Source organism: Myodes glareolus, chromosome 23 (genome assembly GCF_982192425.1).
Source record: "Myodes glareolus chromosome 23, mMyoGla1.1, whole genome shotgun sequence".
NCBI classification, from domain to species: Eukaryota; Metazoa; Chordata; class Mammalia; order Rodentia; family Cricetidae; genus Myodes; species Myodes glareolus.
Genome location: NC_142048.1, coordinates 47137734 through 47159715, shown reverse-complemented (window position 1 = coordinate 47159715; position 21982 = coordinate 47137734). Strand labels below are relative to the sequence as shown.

The 21982-nt window shown below is 42.0% G+C and overlaps 2 protein-coding genes across 5 annotated transcripts in view; both read right to left on the bottom strand.

Annotated features, from left to right (window-relative positions):
- LOC125414534 (disintegrin and metalloproteinase domain-containing protein 32) overlaps window positions 1-19245 on the bottom strand; it is a 90428-nt gene extending 71183 nt beyond the window's left edge. Inside the window, exons 1-2 of the mRNA XM_087901090.1 lie at window positions 19137-19245; window positions 5568-5632 (exon numbers count right to left, since the gene is read on the bottom strand). Of these exons, the coding sequence (XP_087757216.1) occupies window positions 5568-5632; window positions 19137-19209 (138 nt within the window). The 5' untranslated portion in view covers window positions 19210-19245. The remainder of the gene's footprint in view (window positions 1-5567; window positions 5633-19136) is intronic.
- A 764-nt stretch (window positions 19246-20009) lies between these two features.
- Window positions 20010-21982, bottom strand: part of Adam9 (ADAM metallopeptidase domain 9) — a 65732-nt gene continuing 63759 nt past the window's right edge. For all 4 annotated transcript variants that reach the window (XM_085680737.2, XM_085680738.2, XM_085680739.2 and 1 more), the window contains one exon: window positions 20010-21386. In XM_085680737.2, the coding sequence (XP_085536863.2) occupies window positions 21293-21386 (94 nt within the window). In that variant the 3' untranslated portion in view covers window positions 20010-21292. The remainder of the gene's footprint in view (window positions 21387-21982) is intronic.

The following is a 21982-nucleotide window of genomic DNA, read 5'->3' as shown; positions in this document are numbered from 1 at the left end:
TGGTGAGAATGTGGGAAAAGGAGCCAGCCAAACACTGTGAGTTTGGTGGAAATCGGCATATTGCATCCACTAAGGAAACCAGTAGGAACGTTCCTCAGAAAATAAACCACAAAATGGTCCAGCCAGCTTTACCGCTCTTGGACATACCCAAAGAATTCAAGTCAGCATTCACACGTTTATCAAAGTGCTAGCAGTAACAAAACTGGAGTGTCGGCCCAAGTGCCCTTCGGTGGAGAAGTGGGTAGAAAAAGTGTGCTACACACAGTAGAGTATTGCTCAACCATCGAGAAGAACGGAATCATATTTTTCTAGGAAAATGGATGAAGGAAGGCCATTGTGTTGGGCTGAGTGAGCCGGAAGCAGAAAGACACGTGTTTCTTCGCACACGGAACTGAGCCGGAAGCAGAAAGACACGTGTTTCTTCGCACACGGAACTGAGGCGGCAGCAAGGCAAAGTAAAAGCGGAACTACTAGGGTTCGGAGGGGCAGGAGACAAGTGGGCTGAGCACTAGGGGTATGACCATAGTGCACTACAGGCATGAAAGTGTCACAAGCAAACCCATTAGTTTGTAAATTAATACATAGAAATCATTCACAACCTTCTGTAACTCCAGCCCAGGGGCTCCAACTCCCTCTTCCGACCTCTGCAGGCTCTGGGCACAGACATATGCAAGCAAAACACATATGCGCACACAACAAAAATAAAGAGATCTTAAAATACACATGTATACAGACACATACACACACGTATACACACACACACACACACACACACACACACACACAGAGGCATGATGGGAGGAAGGGGAAATAGTGGCAGGGAGAGCGAGCTGGAGAGATGGTTCCGTGGCTTAGAGCAGGAACTGTTCTTCCAAAAGGCCCAAGTTCAACTCCCCGGGCAGCTCCAAACTGCTGTAACTCCAGCTCCAGGGTGTCTATGTATACCACCTGCACACGCTCATACACACAAAAGAAATGAAGAAATGAACAAAATCTGTACTTAATGCACACAGCTCTGTTGTCCTTGTCCTGTAGAATTCTGAAACTATAACAGTCTTCCTTTCTTCCACTCTGTCCCTTTATCTCTTCCCTTCAGGCCTGGCCATCAGTGTTCCCCTTGCTGGAAGCCTGCCTCTCCTCCTGGGTTCAGCGTGTCTGACTGTTGACGGCAGGAGCAGCAGCCTCCTCACAGCCTGCAGCCCAGCCACCTTGGATGCTGCCTCCAGAATATGCCCGTCTGTTATTAAAATACGTACAGGCTGGGAATTGTTCCAGTCTTCAAGAGCCATCCCTATCCCTGCTTAGTTAAAAATTCTTTCAATTTTCTCTGTTCTCTCGCATATGGCTGCCGACATTACTCACGGAGGCCACGGTTCAAACACTCAATGCTTTGCTTAGCAATCTGCCAAATCAAGTTCCAGCCAGCTTTCTGGTCTACCCCCTGAAAACACTAGAGTACACAAGACTCTCCTAGCCTGCCATTTCTATGAAAATGCTTCTCACTTCCGTCTGTGACCTCACTAGGAGCCTGTTGCTTCTCCATCAATGTTCTATTCATGATTACACACGTGTTCTCTAATGTTTTCATTCTGGGCCCTCATCTGGGCTTCAGCCAATATTCTGGTCCACCAAACAAAGTGTGGTGGTTTGAATGTAATGGGCCCCCATAAGCTCCTTGGGAGTGGCACTATCAGGAGGTGTGGCCTTGTCGAAGTAGGTGTGGTCTTATTGTCACTGTGGGGGCGGGCTTTGAGTTCTCAGTCGCTCAAGCTACGCCTAGTTCAGTCCACTTCCTGTTGCCTGAAGATCAAGAGGTAGAACTCTCAGCTCCTCCAGCACCAAGTCTGCCTGCAAGCCGCCATGTTCTGCCATGATGACAATGAACGCAATCTCTGAACTATACACCAGCCCAATTAAATGTTTTCCTTTATTAGAGTTGTGGTGGTCGTGGTATCTCTTCACAGCAATAGAACCCGAAATGCAATGTAAGATTTATTCCCAGCATGATCAAACCTCTCAGTCTCTGTCCACACATTTCCAAGGTCATGTCCACATCCTTAGTGATCTGTTACAAAATCCGTGTTACTTCAGTTTCTGCTCTGAGATAAACACTGACTAAGGGCAGCTTGGTGGAGAATGAGGTTTCTTCCAACTTACAGTTTAAAGTCCACCATTCAGGGAAGCTGCAGCAGACGCTAAAGCAGACCCCATGGAGGGAATCTGCTTACTGGCTTGCTTGAGGCTCACCGTCAGCTACTTTCTTATACAGCCCAGGAGAATTTGCCATTGGATAGCACTGCCCACAGTGGGCGGGCCCTCCTGCATCAACAGCCATTAAGAAAATGCCTCACAGATGTAGCCACAGGCCAATCCAGTGGAAGCAATTCCTCAACTGAGGCTTCCTCATCCCTGAGAAGTGGTTTTCAACCTTCCTAATGCTGCGACCCTTTAACACAGTTCCTCATGTTGGGATGACCCCCCCAGTCATAAAATTATTTTTGTTGCTACTTCGTAACTACAGTTTTGCTACCGTTATGAACCGTAATGTAAGCATCTGTGTTTTCTGATGGCCTTAGGTGGCTGACCCCTGTCACAAGGTCGGTCAGCCACAAAGGGATCACGACCCACAGGTTGAGAATCACCATCCCAGAATGTCACGTTAACAGCTCACTGTGGGGGCACCACATTTGATATGCCTGAAAAAAGTTGTATTAGCTTCTTCCGGACACCTAGGCAGTAAATCCTACAAACAAGATAAACACTGAGAAGAGAAAATCATCTTCTCGCAGTTTAGGAGGCTGGAGGCCCCAGCAGGAGGCAGCAGAGTCGGGCTTCTGGGGCCTCTGCTCCTCCTTCTATCCTCCTACGACTCTTGCTTTGCACGCATGCTCCGTTGTAATCTCCACCTCCTCTCAGAAGCTGTGATGGTTAGGGTCTGGTTTTCGGTTGCTCTATTTGTGTTGTTGTTGTTGTTGTTTTGTCCCCCTGATACCAGCTTGTGTCGTCTGGGAAGGTGGGACCTCAAAGGAGAAAATATCTCCTTCGGACTAACCTGTAGGCAAATCAAATATGAGAGGCATTTTCCTGATTAATAATTAATGTGGGAGGGGCCAGGCCACTGTGGACAGCGCCAACCCTGCTCAGGTGCTCTTGGGTTATATGAGAAAGCAGGCCGATGCCTTTAATCCCTGCACTCAAGAGACAGAGATAGGTGAATTGCCCGGGGTTGGATGCCAGCCTGGTCTATATAGTAAGTTCCAGGCCAGCCATAGCTACTTACCAAAACCCTGTCTTAAACAAAAACAAAAGGTAAAACAGGCCGATTAAACCAGGAAAGACAATCTGAAAAGCAACACTCTTTCCTGATTCTATGTCACTTCCTGTCTCGGGGATCCTGCCCTGGGCCCTCCCCTGGCTTCCCCACAGGATGGACCGGGACCTGTGAGATGCAAGGAGCTCTTCTTCCCAAGGAGTGTTTGGTCTTAGCGTTCATCACAGCAATAGACAGCAGGCTAAGACAGAGCGCACGGACTTTGGTCTAAGATCTTTATCTTATGACCTCATTCAGCTTCAGGTACATCCCTGAAGGCACTGTCTCCTGACACGGTCACAGTGAGGGGTAGAGATTCCACATATGAAGTTTGAGGGAGCACGATTTAGTCCTTAACAAAGGCCTTAGATACAAAACCAACCACAGGACCCTTAAAGGGAAATGTGACAAACCGTACATCATCAAAACTGTGTTTGCATTTCAAATATTTTGAAAAAAAATAAAAAGGTAAGTCATAAATTGGGACAAGAATATTACAACTCATACATCGGACAATGATCTGGAGAAGAATATACAATGAACTCTAAGGATTCAAAAGTAAATAAATGCAGACTTAAAGCAAATGAATGATTAGAAGCAACATTTGAATGAAAGGTGCATCAATAGCTAAGGGACCCCCCCCCCAACAGAAGATGGCACACATTTAGAAGAAAGCTGAATGAGAGCCGTAACAGCTCTTCCCCACACCCTATGGCCACATCAAATGCTCCTTGTCACGTGGAAAAACTGGAAGGCTCAAATGTTATTTGTGTGAATTATAAATTGATGTGGAAACAGATGCTGCGGGAAACTGCATGGTAGCTTATAAATATGTTAAGCATAAACTTATCTATTTTACTGCCAAGAGTCTAACCAAAAGGTAGGAAATACCTCTGCACACATGAATATTCATAAACAGTTCTCCACAAAAGCCTGGGCATGAGCCAAACAAAAATGCCTATCCACTGGCTAATGGATAAATATGGTACTCCGTGTTAATTTTAAGAAAGCGATGCCCTGATAACCATTACAAACAGATAGATTTAATTGAGATGAGTGTGATCATCAATGGTTGCGGAGGTCTGGGGATAGAAAGACAGGCGGACCACAGCTGGGCAAGGGGGAACTAGGTAGAACGAGAGAAACGTTCTCCAATGGAACGCACCATGCTTGCAAGCTGCATAGTTGCTATCAAGGCTCGTTAGTGAGACTGAATTCTGCAGCATGAAAGCTGTGCTTCACCAAACTTCAGTGTAACCGCACGTGTTGGCCTCCTACCCTGTGGAACCTAGATCACATACATGACATGACAGTAAAGGGGGACAATTGGGAGAGGAAGTAGAATGTGGAAAGGGAAGAGGCAGGAGCGGAAATGGATAGCCGTGTACAATCAATTTATGCTAATTAATACATGCTCACTACTGTATGCTAATTCAAAGATCTTAAAGGATTGATCACCTGCTGGAGAGATGCCGAGGCCGGTAAGACGCCTGCCTGGTAAGCATGAAGACTTGAGTTTGGTCCCCAGAGCACACATTTAAAAAGACAGTTGTACTTGGCACATGCTTACATTCCCAATGCTGGGAAAGCAAAGACAGATTTCCTGGGGCTCACTGGCCAGCCCCAGGTCAGTGGGGCATCTTGTCTCACAAAACAAGCTGGACAGCTCCCAAGGAACGATGCCAGAAAGCAACTCCAAGCACACACATGTTTGTGCATCACACACACACATGCCCACACTCAGATACTCAAGAGATTCATTACCTATAAGGCGGGTACCTTTAAATTTTTAAAACTCCTAAAACACTTAACATAGCCAAATACCAACTCCAAAAATCAGTGAATAAAATGAATGATTTTGCTTTCTAAAACATTAGCATAAAAATTCTCTTACTTGAGAACTATGGGTACAGAGATGAAGCATAAAGATGTTTTGCTACAAGGTACCAACAAAATCAGCTACTTTAAAGAATATTATTCTCCTCCTGGATCTCCAGACATCTCTTTAATATCAGACACTTTTCTCTGTTATTTTGTACATGTGAACTGCTAAAAATATTAAGAATTGACAAACCTTTTTAGCAGACCATTCTAATTTTTATGTTTGCTTTTACCATAAGAACTTTGAATTCCTTATCAGTAGTTAGATATATACATAATATAGTTTATATACATAATACAGTTTATGTGTTCCATAGCTATGTTATACAAATAAAATTCTATATAGCAATTTATATAGTGAATTGACGTTTCTTACTTCTGAGCTTGTACTATCTTCAATTTTCTCTGGAAATACAATTTGTAGAAATGAATTTTGAGAATCTGAGGAAAGAAAGGCATAATTAGTAACCTTGCTTTTAATTTGACTAGGTTTCAGTTTCTTTCATAAGGTTTACTTAGCCAACATGAGTGGCTCATCAGTGTGTGCTCCTTCAAAAATTCTAGTGCTGACCTCACGAGCACAGCCCCTGAAACTGGAATTAGCCCCTGTGCAAACTTGATAGACTAACTCATGAAGTGTTTCACACATCATTGTTCTGGTAAAGTTATTGCCAACTTTGCACAAGCTCAGTCATCTAGGAAGGGAAAGCTCCAACGAGAACGCGAGCCCTTAAGATGGCCCCATAGGGAAGTCTGTGGGCCCTTTTCTTGATTAACAATTGATGTCAGTGGGCCAAACCCACCGTGAGCAGTGCCGCTTCTGGGGAGTTGGTACTGAGTTGCATCATAAGCAAGCTGAATGAGCTACGAGAGCAAGCCAGTACACAGCTTTCCTCCAGAGCCTCTGCTTCAGTGCCAGCCTCTGGGCTCCAACCACAGCTTCCGCTGTGATGGACGGCGACGGGAAGTCATAAGACACAGTCCATCTTTTTCCGTCAGAGCACTGGGACGCAAACCATGTCAGGCATAAGGGGAGAAGCGCAGCCTGACTCAGGTATCCAATATTACAACACTCCATTTAAATTAATGAATTGAAAACCCAAGAAATCGATACCGAATAACACTGTCATTCAACTACCAAAAAAAGACATATTTATTAATAAATTGCCCAAGAAAAGAATCCTCGTGCGCTTGTCACAAAAGACAAATCTCTCCCAATAACTCTATCTATGTTGTACTACAAAGTCTAGAAGTACGCGCTAAATACACTCAAATAGAGAGTAAAGGCCACACCACACCTGTGGAAGTCACAGCGACATGATGAATACAATATTAAGTTATGTGACATATAATAGTACGCACCACCAGGAAGTGTAGCATAGAAAGAAGAATGTGTAAGCATCCTCATTTCCTTAAATCTACTGTAGATAATGGTCAAACATGTCAGTTTAGGGGTACAGAAAAGCTAAAGTTAAAATGACACCACTCCCCACCCAGCCAGATCTTGCATATTCTTCACCAGGGTAAATCTGGGTGGTTACACCTAATCCTCTCCTCCACACACCCTCCTCAATCACCCAGATAAAGGCAGGATTCCACATTCTGTGCCCTAGCCTCATCTGTCCACTCCTGTTAGCATGGTCCCCCAGTGCCCAGGCTCAACCTATGGGTCCCTTGAGCCATATAACAACTTCTCCATTCATCAGATACTGCACATCTTGTATCATGATCTAGTCCAGTGAGTCTTGTCTGATCCTTCACTCTACACTCCTTCTGCAGTGTCCAGACCTACCTGCAAACTCCAGGCTCAGATCAGAACGCACATCCTGCCTGACAACCCAGCACCCTGTGTCTGCCTGATTTATTCCGGCCTTAGCCATTTCCAAAATGTAGAGCCAACCTGACCTGCACATCCTGTATTTTGTCCATATCAGAAAAAGAACAAAAGCAGTCCATATGCCCAGATCTTATTGCAAAAAAAAAAAAAATCCAATATGGAAAAAGAGTATCTGGATCAAACAAATCTAAGACATGAATTTAAAAGTACAATAATCAGTTACAAAGAGGATGATGGAGAGATGACTCAGTGGTTAAGAGCACTGGCTGCTCTTCCTCTGGAAGAGGAATTTCCCAGCACCCACATGGCAGCTCACAACCATCTGTAGCTCCAGGGGATCAAACACCTTCCCACAGACATACATTCAGGAAAAACACCAATGTGCATAAAATAAAAATAAATATTTTTAATTTTTTTAAAAAAGAAGACATAAAGAAACAGTAGCTCAACAAACTTAAAGAGAATTAAAGAGAATAAATTCTTGAGCGGTGCCCAAAAGAAATCATGAACATAAGGCTGACTAAAATAAAGACAATCCAAGATTTGAAAACAGAATTCAATAAAAAGAAATATTGAAGAGAACACAAGCTGAAATAAAGATGGAACTGAAAAATCCAATAACTGAGCTGGAAAACTCAAGGGAAAGCCTTTTGAGTAGAATGAACCCAGCAGAAGATAGAATATTGGGACTCAAAGATAAATTAAAGGGTCTACAAAAAATAATAATATGAAAATTTTAAATAAAAATAAGGAAAGAACATGTAGGAAATGTGAGATACTATCAAAAGACCAAACCTTTGGATTATAGGCGTAGATGTGGGAGAAGAATCCCAAGTCAATGGCATAGACCAGATCATAAAAGAAAACATTTCCAAACTAAGAAAAAATACATCCATACAGATACAAGAAACATGTAGAATGTTAAATACACAAGACTAGAAAAGAAACTGCATGGCATGTCATACTTAAAACACTAAGTATACAAAACAAAGAAAGTGTATTTAAAGCTGGAAATCAAACACAAGTCACAAATAAAGGAAAATTATTTAACAGTTGATTTCTAATGAAAAATTTGAAAGCCAGAAGATCCTGGAGCAATGCATTACACCACAAGTCCAAAAAAATGAAAAAACCCACAACAGCCAACCTAGATTAATATGACCCCAAAATTATCTGCCACCGTTGAAGGAGAAAGAAAAGCTTTCCATGATATAAACAAGCTTAAAAATATTTCCAACAGGCCAAACTTAAAGAAAATCCAGGAAACAATATCTCAGGATAAAGAGAGGAGTGAGCACAACCAAGAGACTGTGGGAAGAAAATGAAACTGTAATTATTGAAAAATAATGTTTAAAGATTGTTTAACATTCTAATATGAAGTCTTAGTCTATAAGTTATATAGGTATTAAGAATTATAGGTCAATAGTCATCCATGTTTGTCATACTTACAGTTAGACTAAGCAGGCTATTTAGATACATAGAGATTGTATTCGCATAGATAGGTAATCTTCAACTACTTCAAAGAGTTGTAGAATATGGCATTTAAATAACTTAGGGTTCTGTTGATGTGAGACATGATAACTCCTGGCAGCACCTATCTATTCACGAGAGAATGTTGAATACCAAAGACACGTCACTTGGAGCTTGTTTTCTTCTTGGCAAAACTGGCCTTTGGGCAAGGAACTGCCAATGCAACAACCGCTGACAAAATGCACGGTGTCCAGACAGGAAAAGCAAGATACAAGAAAAAAGACTGTCAAATCTTGCCAAGGTTTTAAATTTTTTTCCTGCCCCTGTAAAAGGTCTGCCAGTTACTCTAGGTCTTAGCTGAAGTTGGTTGCTCCAGCGTTGCAAATGAGACTTTGGGTGATAGCCAGTTGTCTCTGTCATTTGTTGCACATTTTGGAAGTTGTTTGATTGCACTTCTTGTTTGCTCAAATATTATTTATCTTCTCAGGTCTTTGATGATGTAGAAGACTAGATAGTCGTAGTTACTTTCCTCTCATGACTTGGCCAAGTTATTTATAACACAAGACTTAGACTCCTTAAGATAGGATAATTATTGAAACATTTATCACATATTTCTTTCTTGATCTTGCTTATGCTGGTTGTAATTCTAATTTTTATACTTGATATTTGTTCTTATTGTATATGATTTTGTATTAGGCTTAGAACTCTCTTATTTAAACAAAAGGGGGAGGTGCTGTAGAAACTCCTTCAGCCAGTAGCCTTTAAGTTATAAGCCTATGTGGGCGTGGCCTCTTATACTATAAATGCCAATGTAAATCACGTGCGCTCCCTCTCTTTTGGATTCTGGATTCGGTTCCTGTTTCCCCATTCTTGCAAAGGACTGTGATCTGTGAATCCATCCCTAAATAAATAACCCTTTATTATCTTCAATTCTGAACTAGTGTGGTATTTCTTTTTGGCGTCTTTCTTCGGGGAAGTGAAAATTCCCTTAAAGAAATGGAGGAAAAGGCAAATAAAAACTTGGAAGAAATCAATAAATCTCTTAGAGAAACCCAAGAAAAACAAACACACAGGTAAAGCAAGTAGTTCAAGACTTAAAGACTGAAATAGAGGCAATAAAGAAAACACAAATCAAGGAAATTCTGGATATGGAAAATCTGGGTAAACAAAAGGGAACTACAGAGACAAGCATCACCAACAGAATGCAAGAGATGGAAGAGAGACTCTCAGGTGTTGGAGATACTATAGAGGAAATAGATTCATCAATCAAAGAAAGCATTAAATCCAACAATTTCTTAACACAAAATATCCAGGAAATATGAGACATCATGAAAAGACCAAACCTTAGAATAATAGGAATATTATTATTATATTATAATTATTATTATTAATTATTAATAAGAAGGAGAAGAACTCCAGTTCAAAGGCACAGAAAATATATTCAACAAAATCATAGAAGAAAACATTCCCAACTTAAAGAAAGATATGTCCATGAAAATACAAGAGGCTTACAGAACACCAAATAGATTGGACCAAAAAAAAGTCCCCCTCACCATATAATAATCAAAATGCAAAACATACAAGATAAGGAAAGCATATTAAAAGCTACAAAGAAGAAAGGACAACATATAAAGGCAGACCTACCAGAATTACGTGTGACTTCTTAATGAAAACCATGAAAGCTAGATGGTCCTGAATAGATGTGATGCAAACATTAAGAGACCGCAGATTCAAGCCCAGACTACTATACCCAGGAAATCTTTCAATCACCATCAAAGGAGAATGCAAGATATTCCATGACAAAACCAGATTTAAACAACACTTATCCACAAATCCAGTCCTACAGAAAGTACTAGAAAGAAAACTCCAATCCAAGGAAGCTAACTATACCCACAAAAACACAGGCAACAGATAACCTCACGCCAGCAAATCCCAAAGAAGGGGAACACACAAACACCACACCACAAATATAACAGGAATTATCAATCACTGATCATTATTATCTCTTAATATCAATGGACTCAGTTCACCTATAAAAAGACACAGGTTAACAGAATGGATACAGAAACAGAATGCATCCTTCTGCTATATACAAGAAACATACCTCAACCTTAAAGACAGACATTACTTCAGAGTAAAGGGTTGAGAAAAAATTTTCCAAGCAAATGGACCTAAGAAACAAGCAGGTGTAGCTATCCTAATATCTAACAAAATAGACTTCAAATTAAAATCAATCAGAAAGAGATGGAGAAGGACATTTTATACTCATAATAGGAACAACCCATCAAGATGAAGTCTCAATCCTGAATATCTATGCCCCAAATACAAGGGCACCCACATATGTAAAAGGAGTATTACTAAGTATAAATTGCACATCAAATCCCACACACTAATTGTATAGGAGATTTCAACATCCCACTCTCCCCAGTGGACAGGTCAACCAGACAGAAACTTAACAGAAAAATAAGAGAATTAACATGTCATGACTCAAATGGACTTCACAGACATCCACAGAACATTCCACCCAAACACAAAAGAACATACCTTATTCTCAGCACCTCATGGAACCTTCTCTAAAATTGACCATATGCTTGGTAACAAGGCAAATCTCAACAGATACAAAAAAACTAGGAACAACCCCTTGTTACTAACCATGCTTTAAAGTTCGAATTTAACAACAGTGCTAAGGGCAGAAAGCCTCCAAACTCATGGAAACTGAACCACCCCTGGGTCAAGGAAGAAATAAAGAAAGAAATTAAAGAGTTCCTAGAATTCAATGAAAATGAAGGCACAATGTACCTAAACCTAAGAGACACTATGAAAGCAGTGCTAAGAGGAAAGTTCATAGTGCTAAATACTTACATAAAGAAAGTGGAGAAAGTTCACACTAATGGCTTAACAACACACCTGAAAGCTCTAGAACAAAAAGAAGCAGACTCACCCAGGAGGAGTAGACAACAGGAAACAATCAAATTGAGGGCTGAAATCAATAAAACAGAAACAAAGAAAACAATAGAAAGAGTCAATGAAACAAAGAGCTGGTTCTTTGAGAAAATTAACAAGATAGACAAACCCTTATCCAAACAAATCAAAAGAGAGAGAACATTCAAATTAACAAATTCAGAAATGAAAAGGGGACTTAGTAATAGAGACCAAGGAAATCCAGAGAATCATTTGGTCATACTATAAAATCTTTTCTTCACAAATTTGAAAAATGTAAAAGAAATGGACAAGTTTCTGGACAGGTACCACATACCAAAATTAAATCAAGACCAGGAGAACAATTTAAACAGATCTTTAACTTGAAAGGAAATGGAAACAGTCATCAAAAGCCTTCCAACCAAAAAAAGCCCAGGGCTGGATGGTTTCAGTGCAGAATTCTACATAATAGAAACAGAAGGAACATTGTCAAACTCTTTTTATTAGGCTACAGTTATCCTGATACCAAAACCACACAAAGACTCAACCAATAAAAAAATTAACAGACAAATCTTACTCATGAACATGGATGCAAAAATACTCAATAAAATACTGGCAATCCTAGAACACATCAGAAAATCATTCACCATGATCAAGTTGGCTTCATCCCAGAGATGCAGGGATGGTTCAATATACGAAAATCTGTCAATGTAACCCACCATATAAATAAACTGAAAGAGAAAAACCATATGATTATCTCATTAGATGCTGAAACAGCTTTTGACAAAATTCAAAACCCCTTCATGATAAAGGTCTTGGAAAGATCAAGGATAAAAGGAACAAACCTAAACATAATAAAGGCAATATACAGCAAGCTGAAACTAACATCAAATTAAATGGAGAGAAACTCAAAGTGACCCCACTAAAATCAGGAACAAGACAAGGCTGTGCACTCTCTCCATATCAATTCAACATAGTTCTAGCTAGAGCAATAGACAACAAAAGGAGATCAAGGGGATTCAAACTGGAAAGGAAGAAGTCAAACTTTCACTATTTGTAGATGATATGATAGTGTATATATGTGACCCCAAAAACCCTACCAGGGAACTCCTACAGCTGATAAATACCTTCAGTAATGTGACAGGATATAAGATCAACTCAAAAAAAAAAAAATCAGTAATCCTCCTTTATACAAATGATAAAGAAGATGAGAAAGAAATCAGAGAAACATCATCCTTCACAGTAACCACAAATAATATAAAATACCTTGGGGTAACACTAACTAAAGAAGTGAAAGACCTATTCAACAAAAACTTTAAGTCTTTAAAGAAAGAAACTGAAGAAGATACCTGAGAAAATTGGAAGCATAGGGGTCGGGGGAAAAGGGAGGAGAAAGGGGAAGATGAGGAGATAGGGAACGGGGGAGGAGAACCTGAGGGAACAGGATAGCAGAGATGAAGGAAGGACAGAGATGAGAGCAAGGAAAGAGATAATTTGATTGAGGGAGATATTATGGGGCTAGCGAGAAACCTGACACTAGAGAAATTCCCAGGAATCCACAAGGATGGCCCCAGCTGAGACCCTAAGCAATAGAGGAGAGGGTGCCAGAACTGGCCTTGCCCTGTAGTCAGACTGATGACTATCTTAAATGTCACCAGAGAACCTTCATCCAGCAACTGAAGGAAACAGAGGCGAAGACCAGCAGCAGAGAACTGGGCTGAGCTCCCAAAGTTCAGTTGAAGAGTGGGAAGCGTGAGAATATGAGCAAAGAGGTCAAGACCATGATGGGGACACCAGCATAGGGCCAAACTAGACCTTCTGAATGTGGGTGACAGTTGTATGGCTGGGGCAGATTTTGGGACCACTGGCAGTGGCACCGGGATTTATCCCTACTGCTGGTACTGGCTTTTTGGGAACCCATTCTCTTTGGATGGATACCTGGCTCGGCCTAGATATAGTAGGGAGGGCCTTGGACCTTCCCCAAAGCAATGTGCCTTACCCTCTCTGAGGAGTGGATGGGTGGAGAAAAGTGGAAGGAATGGGAGGAGGGGAGAGAGAGGGAACTGGGATTGGGATGTAAAATGAAAAAAGATAGTTTGTTTTCTTTTTAAAAATAAAAAATAAAAAAGACGAAAAAAGCCAGAGAGAGAGAGAGAAGGAAGGAAAGAAGAGAGGGAGGGAGGGAGGGAGAAATAAAAAAAGAAAGAAAGAAAGAAAGAAAGAAAGAAAGAAAGAAGAAAGAAGGAAAGGGAAGTGTGGCTATAAATGCTCAGCAGACACACTGGATTGTGGAAGGTGACAGACCTGTCACTCATACTTTTCCACTACCCTGTGTCCTTCTAATAGAGGCTGGACATCAAATAACTCATACTTCAGACTAATTTAATTAAGGGGGGAGAGGTGTCAGTCACACTGGGCGGTGGTGGCACATGCCTTTAAGCCCAGCCCTCAGGAGGCAGAGACAGGCAGATCTCTGCAAGTTCGAGGCCAGTCTAATCTACAAGAGCTAGTTCTAGGACAGGCTCCAAAGCTACAGAGAAACCCTATCTCGAAAAACCAACCAAAAAAAGACAGTCACACAAAACAGAAGCAGAAGTGGGCACCGTCAGATGACGGCACTCACAAAGCCCTGGTCCTTCTGGCACGTGATAGAATCACCTGGCATCTCTGTGTCACCAGAGCAGTGATGCCACAAGCTAGCCCAAGACATTAGGTGGCACCATGGTGTTTCCGATAGAATGGTCAGCTCGTTTACTGCTGCACACGTCTTCTGACAATATAGCTGCCATATTGTGGTATCTTCATCGTGTACAAACCTCTCTCCAACTCCCTCCAGGATTTTGTGGTCCTGGCATTCTTTTGCATGTGGCAGCATCAGATAGCTTCAAAACCCTCAGAGAATCCTATGAATAACTGACCACTTCTGCCATGGTCCACCCTTTAAGACCCTTGGGTGCCTGTGTTGCAGCATCTCTGTACTCAGTGATGTAGGAACGGAGACTAGAATCCTGCAAAAGGGACTCTGGCTCCCAGAATGTGAGTGTGGATTTCATCTGGGAGGATTAGCTTTCCTGGGTCCTCCAGGTATGTGTAGCGGGGAGGCAGCATTGTTGGGGGGCTACAAAGGTATGATGTCAGAAACCTTCAAGGACAAGGATTTCAACAGAGAATGATGACCATATTCCTTGACTTAGAAGACAAAATGCTCCTCCGTGCTGCCCAAGATTTTCTCTGTGAAAAGGGAATACCTTGGTAGATGAACTAGATAGATACATTATGAGGTCACTAAGTGTACCGCCTGCCTATACCACATGACAGTACGGTACTACTCCTGTATTGCGGTGCCTGCACTACGGGACCATGCACAAGCCAGGCAGATACACAGACAGAGACAAGACACACAGACAGAGACACGGGTCATCCTTGAAACAGGAATGCCCCAAAAATGTCCCCTTTATTGTGTCCAGGGGCAGCTTATATAAGGATCCTTAACTGATAGCCACGTCCCAGCCAAACCCACCAGAAATCACTCCCCTGCCATCAGGAACTCCTGAGGGTCTCGTGCTCAGAGCAGCTGCAAGCATAACACGTTGTTTACAAGAAACTCGGGATCTGGGGGTTCACAGCTCCCAACTACTAAGGATCTAGAATTTATTTTTTTTATGCTTTCAAATAACCTGTGGTGGCTTTCCAGAGTCTGAATTTTACTAGAAAAGTACAAAGCCCATAACACTGAAATCAGTCCAAAAATCAGGGACAAGTCTGAGAAGTCACCTGGTAGAGAGACCTAGTAAAAATAAAGAGAACAGTCAATGGAAAAAAGCCTTCAACAAAATTCCATATTCCAATGAAAGCAAGAAGATGACATCTGGGGTAAAGACAAGGAAATGCAGTTTATGTGGAAAAAGTTTTCATCTGCCAATCCTCTCAACTAACCCATCAGGTTACAAACCTGTACCCAGGGCACAAACCATGAACGTCAGGGATGCAGAGAGAAGCCATATAAACATGGGCTGTTTGTGTTATCAACAATCTGCTCTTTGACATGAAGGAAGTCCCACTGAGGGATGTATGGAAAGTGGAAAGCATGTATTTGCTTCCAAGAAGTTTTAAAGATGTGATAATACGCACTAAAGATGGGTTGTGCCAATTTAAGGAATATGGGCAAGAGCTAACCTTTAATCACACACACTGCAGAAACCTTATAAATATGAACAGTATGGGGACATCTACCTCTCATGGGCTCTCATCAACATAGTGGAATAAACACCTCATAAAGATAAGGGCTGTGGGAGGCCATTCAGTTTTCATCATTCCTTTCAAATTCACGAAAACACTCAGGAAAGAATCTCCGTGAACATGCAATGGGATAAAGCCATCGGATATTGCACAGTTCTTGGGACACACATGGGAACCCACAGTGCAGAGCTGCTCTACGGAAAGAATATAAAGAATGTGCAAACAATTGTAGCCACAAAAGAAAGCAAGGAGGAGAAAGTCTCCAAACGACCCACACACTTAGACACTCAGCTGGAATGTCTGGCTTACAAAAACTCCTCCCTTAAGGTGTTTCTGGACACTGCTGCAGCAACGACGGCAATAGCCGATATGGTCCAGTATAACTGCATTCACACACGGTGCTAGAGGAAGCTCAGGAAAGAGAGGTTTGGGAAGGCTTCGGACCAATGCTGCTTTCTGTGGTTTTAGTTAACTGTACAAAATAATGCATTTCATTATACTGTTTTACATACGCATGAAGCATACTTTGACCATATTCTATTTTTGTTTAAAGTCTACTTATGTGGGGGTGGGGGGGAGGTGGAGACAGAATCCACAGGAGTGCAAGGGTCACCTATTCAGAGTGAAAACCAAGAATTTTTAAATAAAGTGCTGTCCCGCGCTACCGTCTCGCCCGCAAGAACCACGCGGGAAACTTAGGATCCTTCTGTAGCAAAGCTTTAATGCTTCTTGAGAGGGAGAGCATAAGCTTACATGGCGGAGACCAAGAATGAGGGGAACCCAGCCCTTATAAAGGAAACAGTCCTCGCTTCTGACGTGTCACTCTTGGATTGGTCCGCTGCCCATTATCCCAGGTGATGCCTCGGAAGTAGGCAGGGACGCAGCAGTAGAAAGTTACCAAGCACATGCGCTGGGATTAAAGGCGTGTGCTACATCACCTTGAACTCACAGAGATCTGCCTGTCTCTGCCTCCCAGGCACTGGGACCAAAGGCGTGTACTACCACACCTTGAGGTCACAGAGGTCAATCTCTACCTTTGTCCCTTGAAGTAATGTGGTTGCGGCCCTCCACAAAGTGCAAGAACTAACATCTGATGTTGTTGCGCGCGCGCACACACACACACACACACACACACAACATACACACAACATATACACATATAAGAAGGTTAAAAATAAAGTACATCTGATAAAAAGATTATTAATCAAAACACACAAAGAATTTTATGGTAATAGTAGCACACAACCCAAATTTAAAAATGGGCAAGTGACCCGCAAGGACCCCTCTCAAAAGAGAAGAAAGAGTGAGTGAGCTCTGAGAAGATAGCAGCCACAGGGCTGAAGAGATGGCTCAGCGTTTAAAGACGAGGCTCAAAGCCAAACTTCAAGACAGCACCGTGCCAACAGGAAATTGAAAGTTAGAACAGTGAGACACCACTGTCTCCTCTTAGCAGCGCAATGACAGCAGGTGACCGTGCAAAGGAAAGGAAATTTACATTCACATAAAACCTAACAGGCGTGTAAACAGCAGCTGTCTTCACCACTGTTAAATAAAACTGGGAGCCCCTGAGATGTCTTTTCAGTAGGTAAATGGATAAACTGTGGTTGATACTGACAACAAATGGGTATTTTTCAACACTTCAGAGAAATAAGTTATCGAGCCACAAAGAGACATCAAGGAATCTAAATTACATGCTTGGGATGGAAAGAAACCTGTCTGCAAGGCTACATCATGTATGATTGATTCCAAGTATACAACCTCCTGGAGAAGGCAGACAGAGAAAGGCAGTTGCTAAGGGATAGTGGGAAGGAGGAGGAATAGGAGCTTGGAGGACTGTTGGGTCAGTGAAGCCGATCCTGCGGTGATGGGCATCCATGTGCAAACCACAGAACATACAGAACCCGAGTGCAAGCAGGATCATGGGCTCGCACAAATGCATCCTTGTAAGACCATGTGCTGACCCCTGTGGGAGGACCAAGAACAGACACTACATCCAAACAGTATTTTCTGTTCAGTTTTGCTGTGAATCTTAAAGTGCCCTAAAAAGTAAAGTTTAACATTTTCCAAAAAAAAAAAAAAAATCACCACCACCACCAACAAAAACTGTTTGAGGAGCCAGAGAGGTGGCTCAGAGGTTAAGAGCACTGAAGACCTAGGTTGGATTCCCAGCACCCACATGGCGGTGCACAAACTGCCTGTAATTCCAGGCCTCTGGAATCCTCTCTGACTCATCCTCTCCTGACCTCCAAGGGCACCAGGCCCACAACAGATACACAGACTTACATGCAGGCAAAATACCCATACATGTGAAGTTCAAATTTATTTTTTAAAAAAAATCTTTTTAAAGCTCTTGATAAATTTTTGTACTTCTCAGTTTTAAAAATTAAAGATACTACATTAAAATAGGCATGCATAAAACTCAAACGTCAATATTTATATTCCATTGAATTTCATGAAGAAAAGCTTGCTGGTATAATTTCATACATACATACATATATATATATACACACACACACACACACACACATCAATTAAATAAAGAGATGAGAGTTGGGGGTTGGGTAAACTAGAGGGAAGAAAGGAAAAGGAGTTGATATGTTTTAGTTAAAAAAAGAAAGAACAGTAAAGCTTGCTGGTATGTTTTTCGATTCTGTATTGCGACTATTCTTTTTCCCTTGGCCCAATTTTGGTGCAGCATGCAGACAGCCTGTGAGTATCTGAAAGGGCTACAAAGGTCCTCCTTTTGTACTTCAAGTTAAACATGCAGCAGGAGACTGGAAGCAGCAGGCATACAACCTAGGTGTCTTCCTTTGAAGCAGGTGGAAAAGCAAAGCTTTGCCAACTTTCTATTCTCCCCCTGGAGAACAGTTCTTAGTTTGGTTTTGGGTTTTCCAGACGGTTCTAGGTTTTGAAGTGTGTTAACATGTAAAAGGTACGGCCCCGTTTTAATTACTATTTTAATTTCTAATAAACAGGAAGAGGACACTCATCAGAAGCGGACCGTGCATGCGGGTACCCTATCCTCACGTTTCTACTCTCCCAAACTGTGAGGAATACATGACCTGGAAGCAGAAGACGCCCTCCACAGATTCTGTAGGAAAACTGGCCACATCTCAGAGCTAGAGACAAGCGCTGGATTCACCCTTGAACATCACAACCTGTCAAGCTGCTCTGAGTGTCTAAACCACCCTCCTTGATCCCAAAACTCAGCCAGAATTATGTCCCTGCCCAGCCCCCGTAGGAACCGCTACAGATTGCCTCTGAGCTTGAAGTTTGGGGGCTTACTGGCTTTTCGTTCTTCTTTTCGGATGAATTATTATGGCAAGCACATCGTCTGTGGAAGGTAATTTTTGGAGTTTAAGTAGGGTTCCAGAAGCTGTTGGGGTGCTTTTGGGGATACGCTTTTTGAGCTTTATGACGTGCATGTAAAACCTATTAGTGTCCCCCAAACCCAGAGTGCCAGCCCCACGGAGCGCTCACCGGGTCCTGATGCCAGCACGCTCCCGAGCATGGCCACCAGAAGCAGCAGTGGGCACAGCGTGGCGCCCAGCATGGCGCCTCCTGGAGCATCCAGGCGGTTGCAAAGCCGTTGCACGGGTCCGGGTTCGTGGGGCGCGTGCCAGGGGCCTCCTTGGGCCACATCCTTCGGTCCTTGGAGCGTAGCCACCCCACCCGGCCTCCATTTGCCAATACTCACCTCAGCTTTCACGCTGGTCCCTGCGGCTGCAAACCCCCGCACACGTGGAGCTTGTGATGGCGCACAGGCCAATTAAACACAGCATAATATGTATGTATTCTTTCTGAGGTTAAACTAAGATTTATTTTCAAGATGTGTGTAGAAATTTTTCAAGAAAGAGTAAAATGATTTTCTTATTATGGGTCTTTATTTCCACGAACACACTGCTAATTGGACCCGCCACCAGGCTTCCTTCCAACCTGGCTCTCCATTGCACGTTGGCTAAAATTCATGTGACTTCGTCCTTTTTAGAAACTTACCAGTGCAATAAATTAACGTAGCAATGGCAGATCCCTGATATCCTACAATGCCTGCATTTCAGCCCAAGTCCTACAGGAAACCTCGGTGCTATAGCCACGTGCTTCGCAAGTCAGACTCCTGTCAGTCAGCCACTTCCTCCGTCCTCAGGGGTTCTGCCTTATTTCTCAGTAGGGCTGGCTCATCAGCGTTCGTACATACCCAACTGCTAAAATACTTATCCTGAAAAATGAGCTTTCTATCTTCTACTGTGTTTTCCCTAAACACAGCCTTTGTGCACACTTGGGAAAAGCCACAACACTTACACTGATATGACTCCAAGTAGTTGTGTGCTTAGACAGTAACGGGAAGACCAAAAAGGAGTTTCAAGTATTTTATTTGTTGTAAATGTTTTTATTTTAATATGTATATATACACAAACCAAAATATTTTAGAAAACTAATGAAATTCAGTTAATATACCTATTATTAAATTTCTTTATGAAAAATCATGAAAAAATTTAAGTATTTAAAATTTTAGTGTCAATATCATTCCTTTCAAAGTACAAATTCATTTTAATACAGCTGAGATAGTAACTCACAGATGTCATGATAACTTCTGTAGTTATCTAAGGAAACCAATTCTTCCTTCCTCTCTCCACCCTAATTTTTATGAAAACATTAATCAAAAGAGACAAGATCCAGCACACCTTAGTAAATGTAAACATTCTAAATGACTCAGTATCAAGCTCTGAAATTCAGATTTGAGAGTTTAAAGTGCTCGTGGATTCTCAAGTGGTTTTGAAACAACAGCTCAGCTGGCGAAAGGCATTCTCCGTGCTTCTGTTGGATCGGCACCCAGCGGCACAGGTCTACTAAACACCTCGTACCATAAAGTGTACACTTCAGTTACAGCAACACTACTGAGTGCTCTGTCATGATGTGGAAAGAGAGTTTAGTGTTAAATCAGTTCCTACCATAGTCATTATAGTTGAAAGATCATAAAAAATGGAAGCCAGTAACTGATTTAGTGTTAGATCAATTTCTATCATAGCTATTATACTTCAAAGATCATAAAAAATGGAAGCCAGTAACTGAATACACACCGTATTTCATACTTTCAAGTCACTTCACGACCTAGTAACTGTGATTCCCGTGTATTCTTCTTCGGGGCAGCCGTTTATTTGTGGAGTAAGAGACAGGAGTCTGGATAAGCGGCTGTTAATCCATGCAAAGTGAAAACATAGATATTATTGCAGCTGGTCAGCTTTCCTAGGTTAATACATGTTCAAATGTCCAACCAGAAATTATTAAGAACTGACATCAAAAAGTCAGGATTACATTTAAGCACATGACGACGAAGTACACCAGTACAGTTAATTGGAGAATCATTACAATAACATGTCCAAAATAACTTAATCCACACTAGGGGCATTAAAGTCACAGGGGACAAGAGGGTTTTTAAAGATGGCGATGCCAACTCTAAGTCTCCCGGAGTGCCCGCGCGGCCCTGCATGTCTCAACTCTCCTCTCTGGTTCTGTGTTAATGAAGCGTGTTTTCATTCACTCTTGGAAGAGAAGAAAGGCTTTTCAAGAAAACATCAGGAAAAAAAAAAAGCATTTGCTCAGTTCCCTGAAGACGGCTGAAGAATAAGACCCTAACATCAGGTGAGGGAGCTGTATAACGGAGGTGCAGGAGCTGGCCGAGCAGGAACCAAATTTCCCTGAGATGATATTTTTGGCTGTGGTGGAGGTGGCCTGTGAGGAGGAAGAATAAGTTAGCAGAGTGCATGAAACAATGCTGGATTCAGATATATAGAATTTTCTAAGAAGCAATTAAAATCAACTACATGTAGGGGAAAAGGCACTGGTCTTCAGGGTTTCTGTAGTTGACTTGAGACAAAGGCTTAGCTTCAATCATTAAAAATATACAGACTTCTCTAAGATCCATGACTTCACCAGCCCTGGGTAGCTGGCTAGGTTTCCAGTACCGGGCATGACTTCCTTCTTGTTGAGTGGCTCTTAAGTTCTTTTCCCGCTTCGCTAAACTAGCATAGTCCCTAACTACATTCTCTGTGTCCCGCTCTGGCCCTGGCCCCGCAATCCCATACATCCTTGGCCTTTTCCTTTCCAAACGATGGCATCCTCCCGCTATCTCGCTTCTCCAGTTAGTCTCTGTGAGAAAGCAGGCACACCTACCTAGTCTTCTACTGCTCATTATTTTAAAGGTCCTCGATTCTGAATCTTATACATGCCAAAAGATATAGAGAGTGGCAGTCTAATTCAGTTTTCTTTAAGATTTCTTTCTGACATCGCACTAATATAAAAATACTCATATCTAACATTGTACTAAT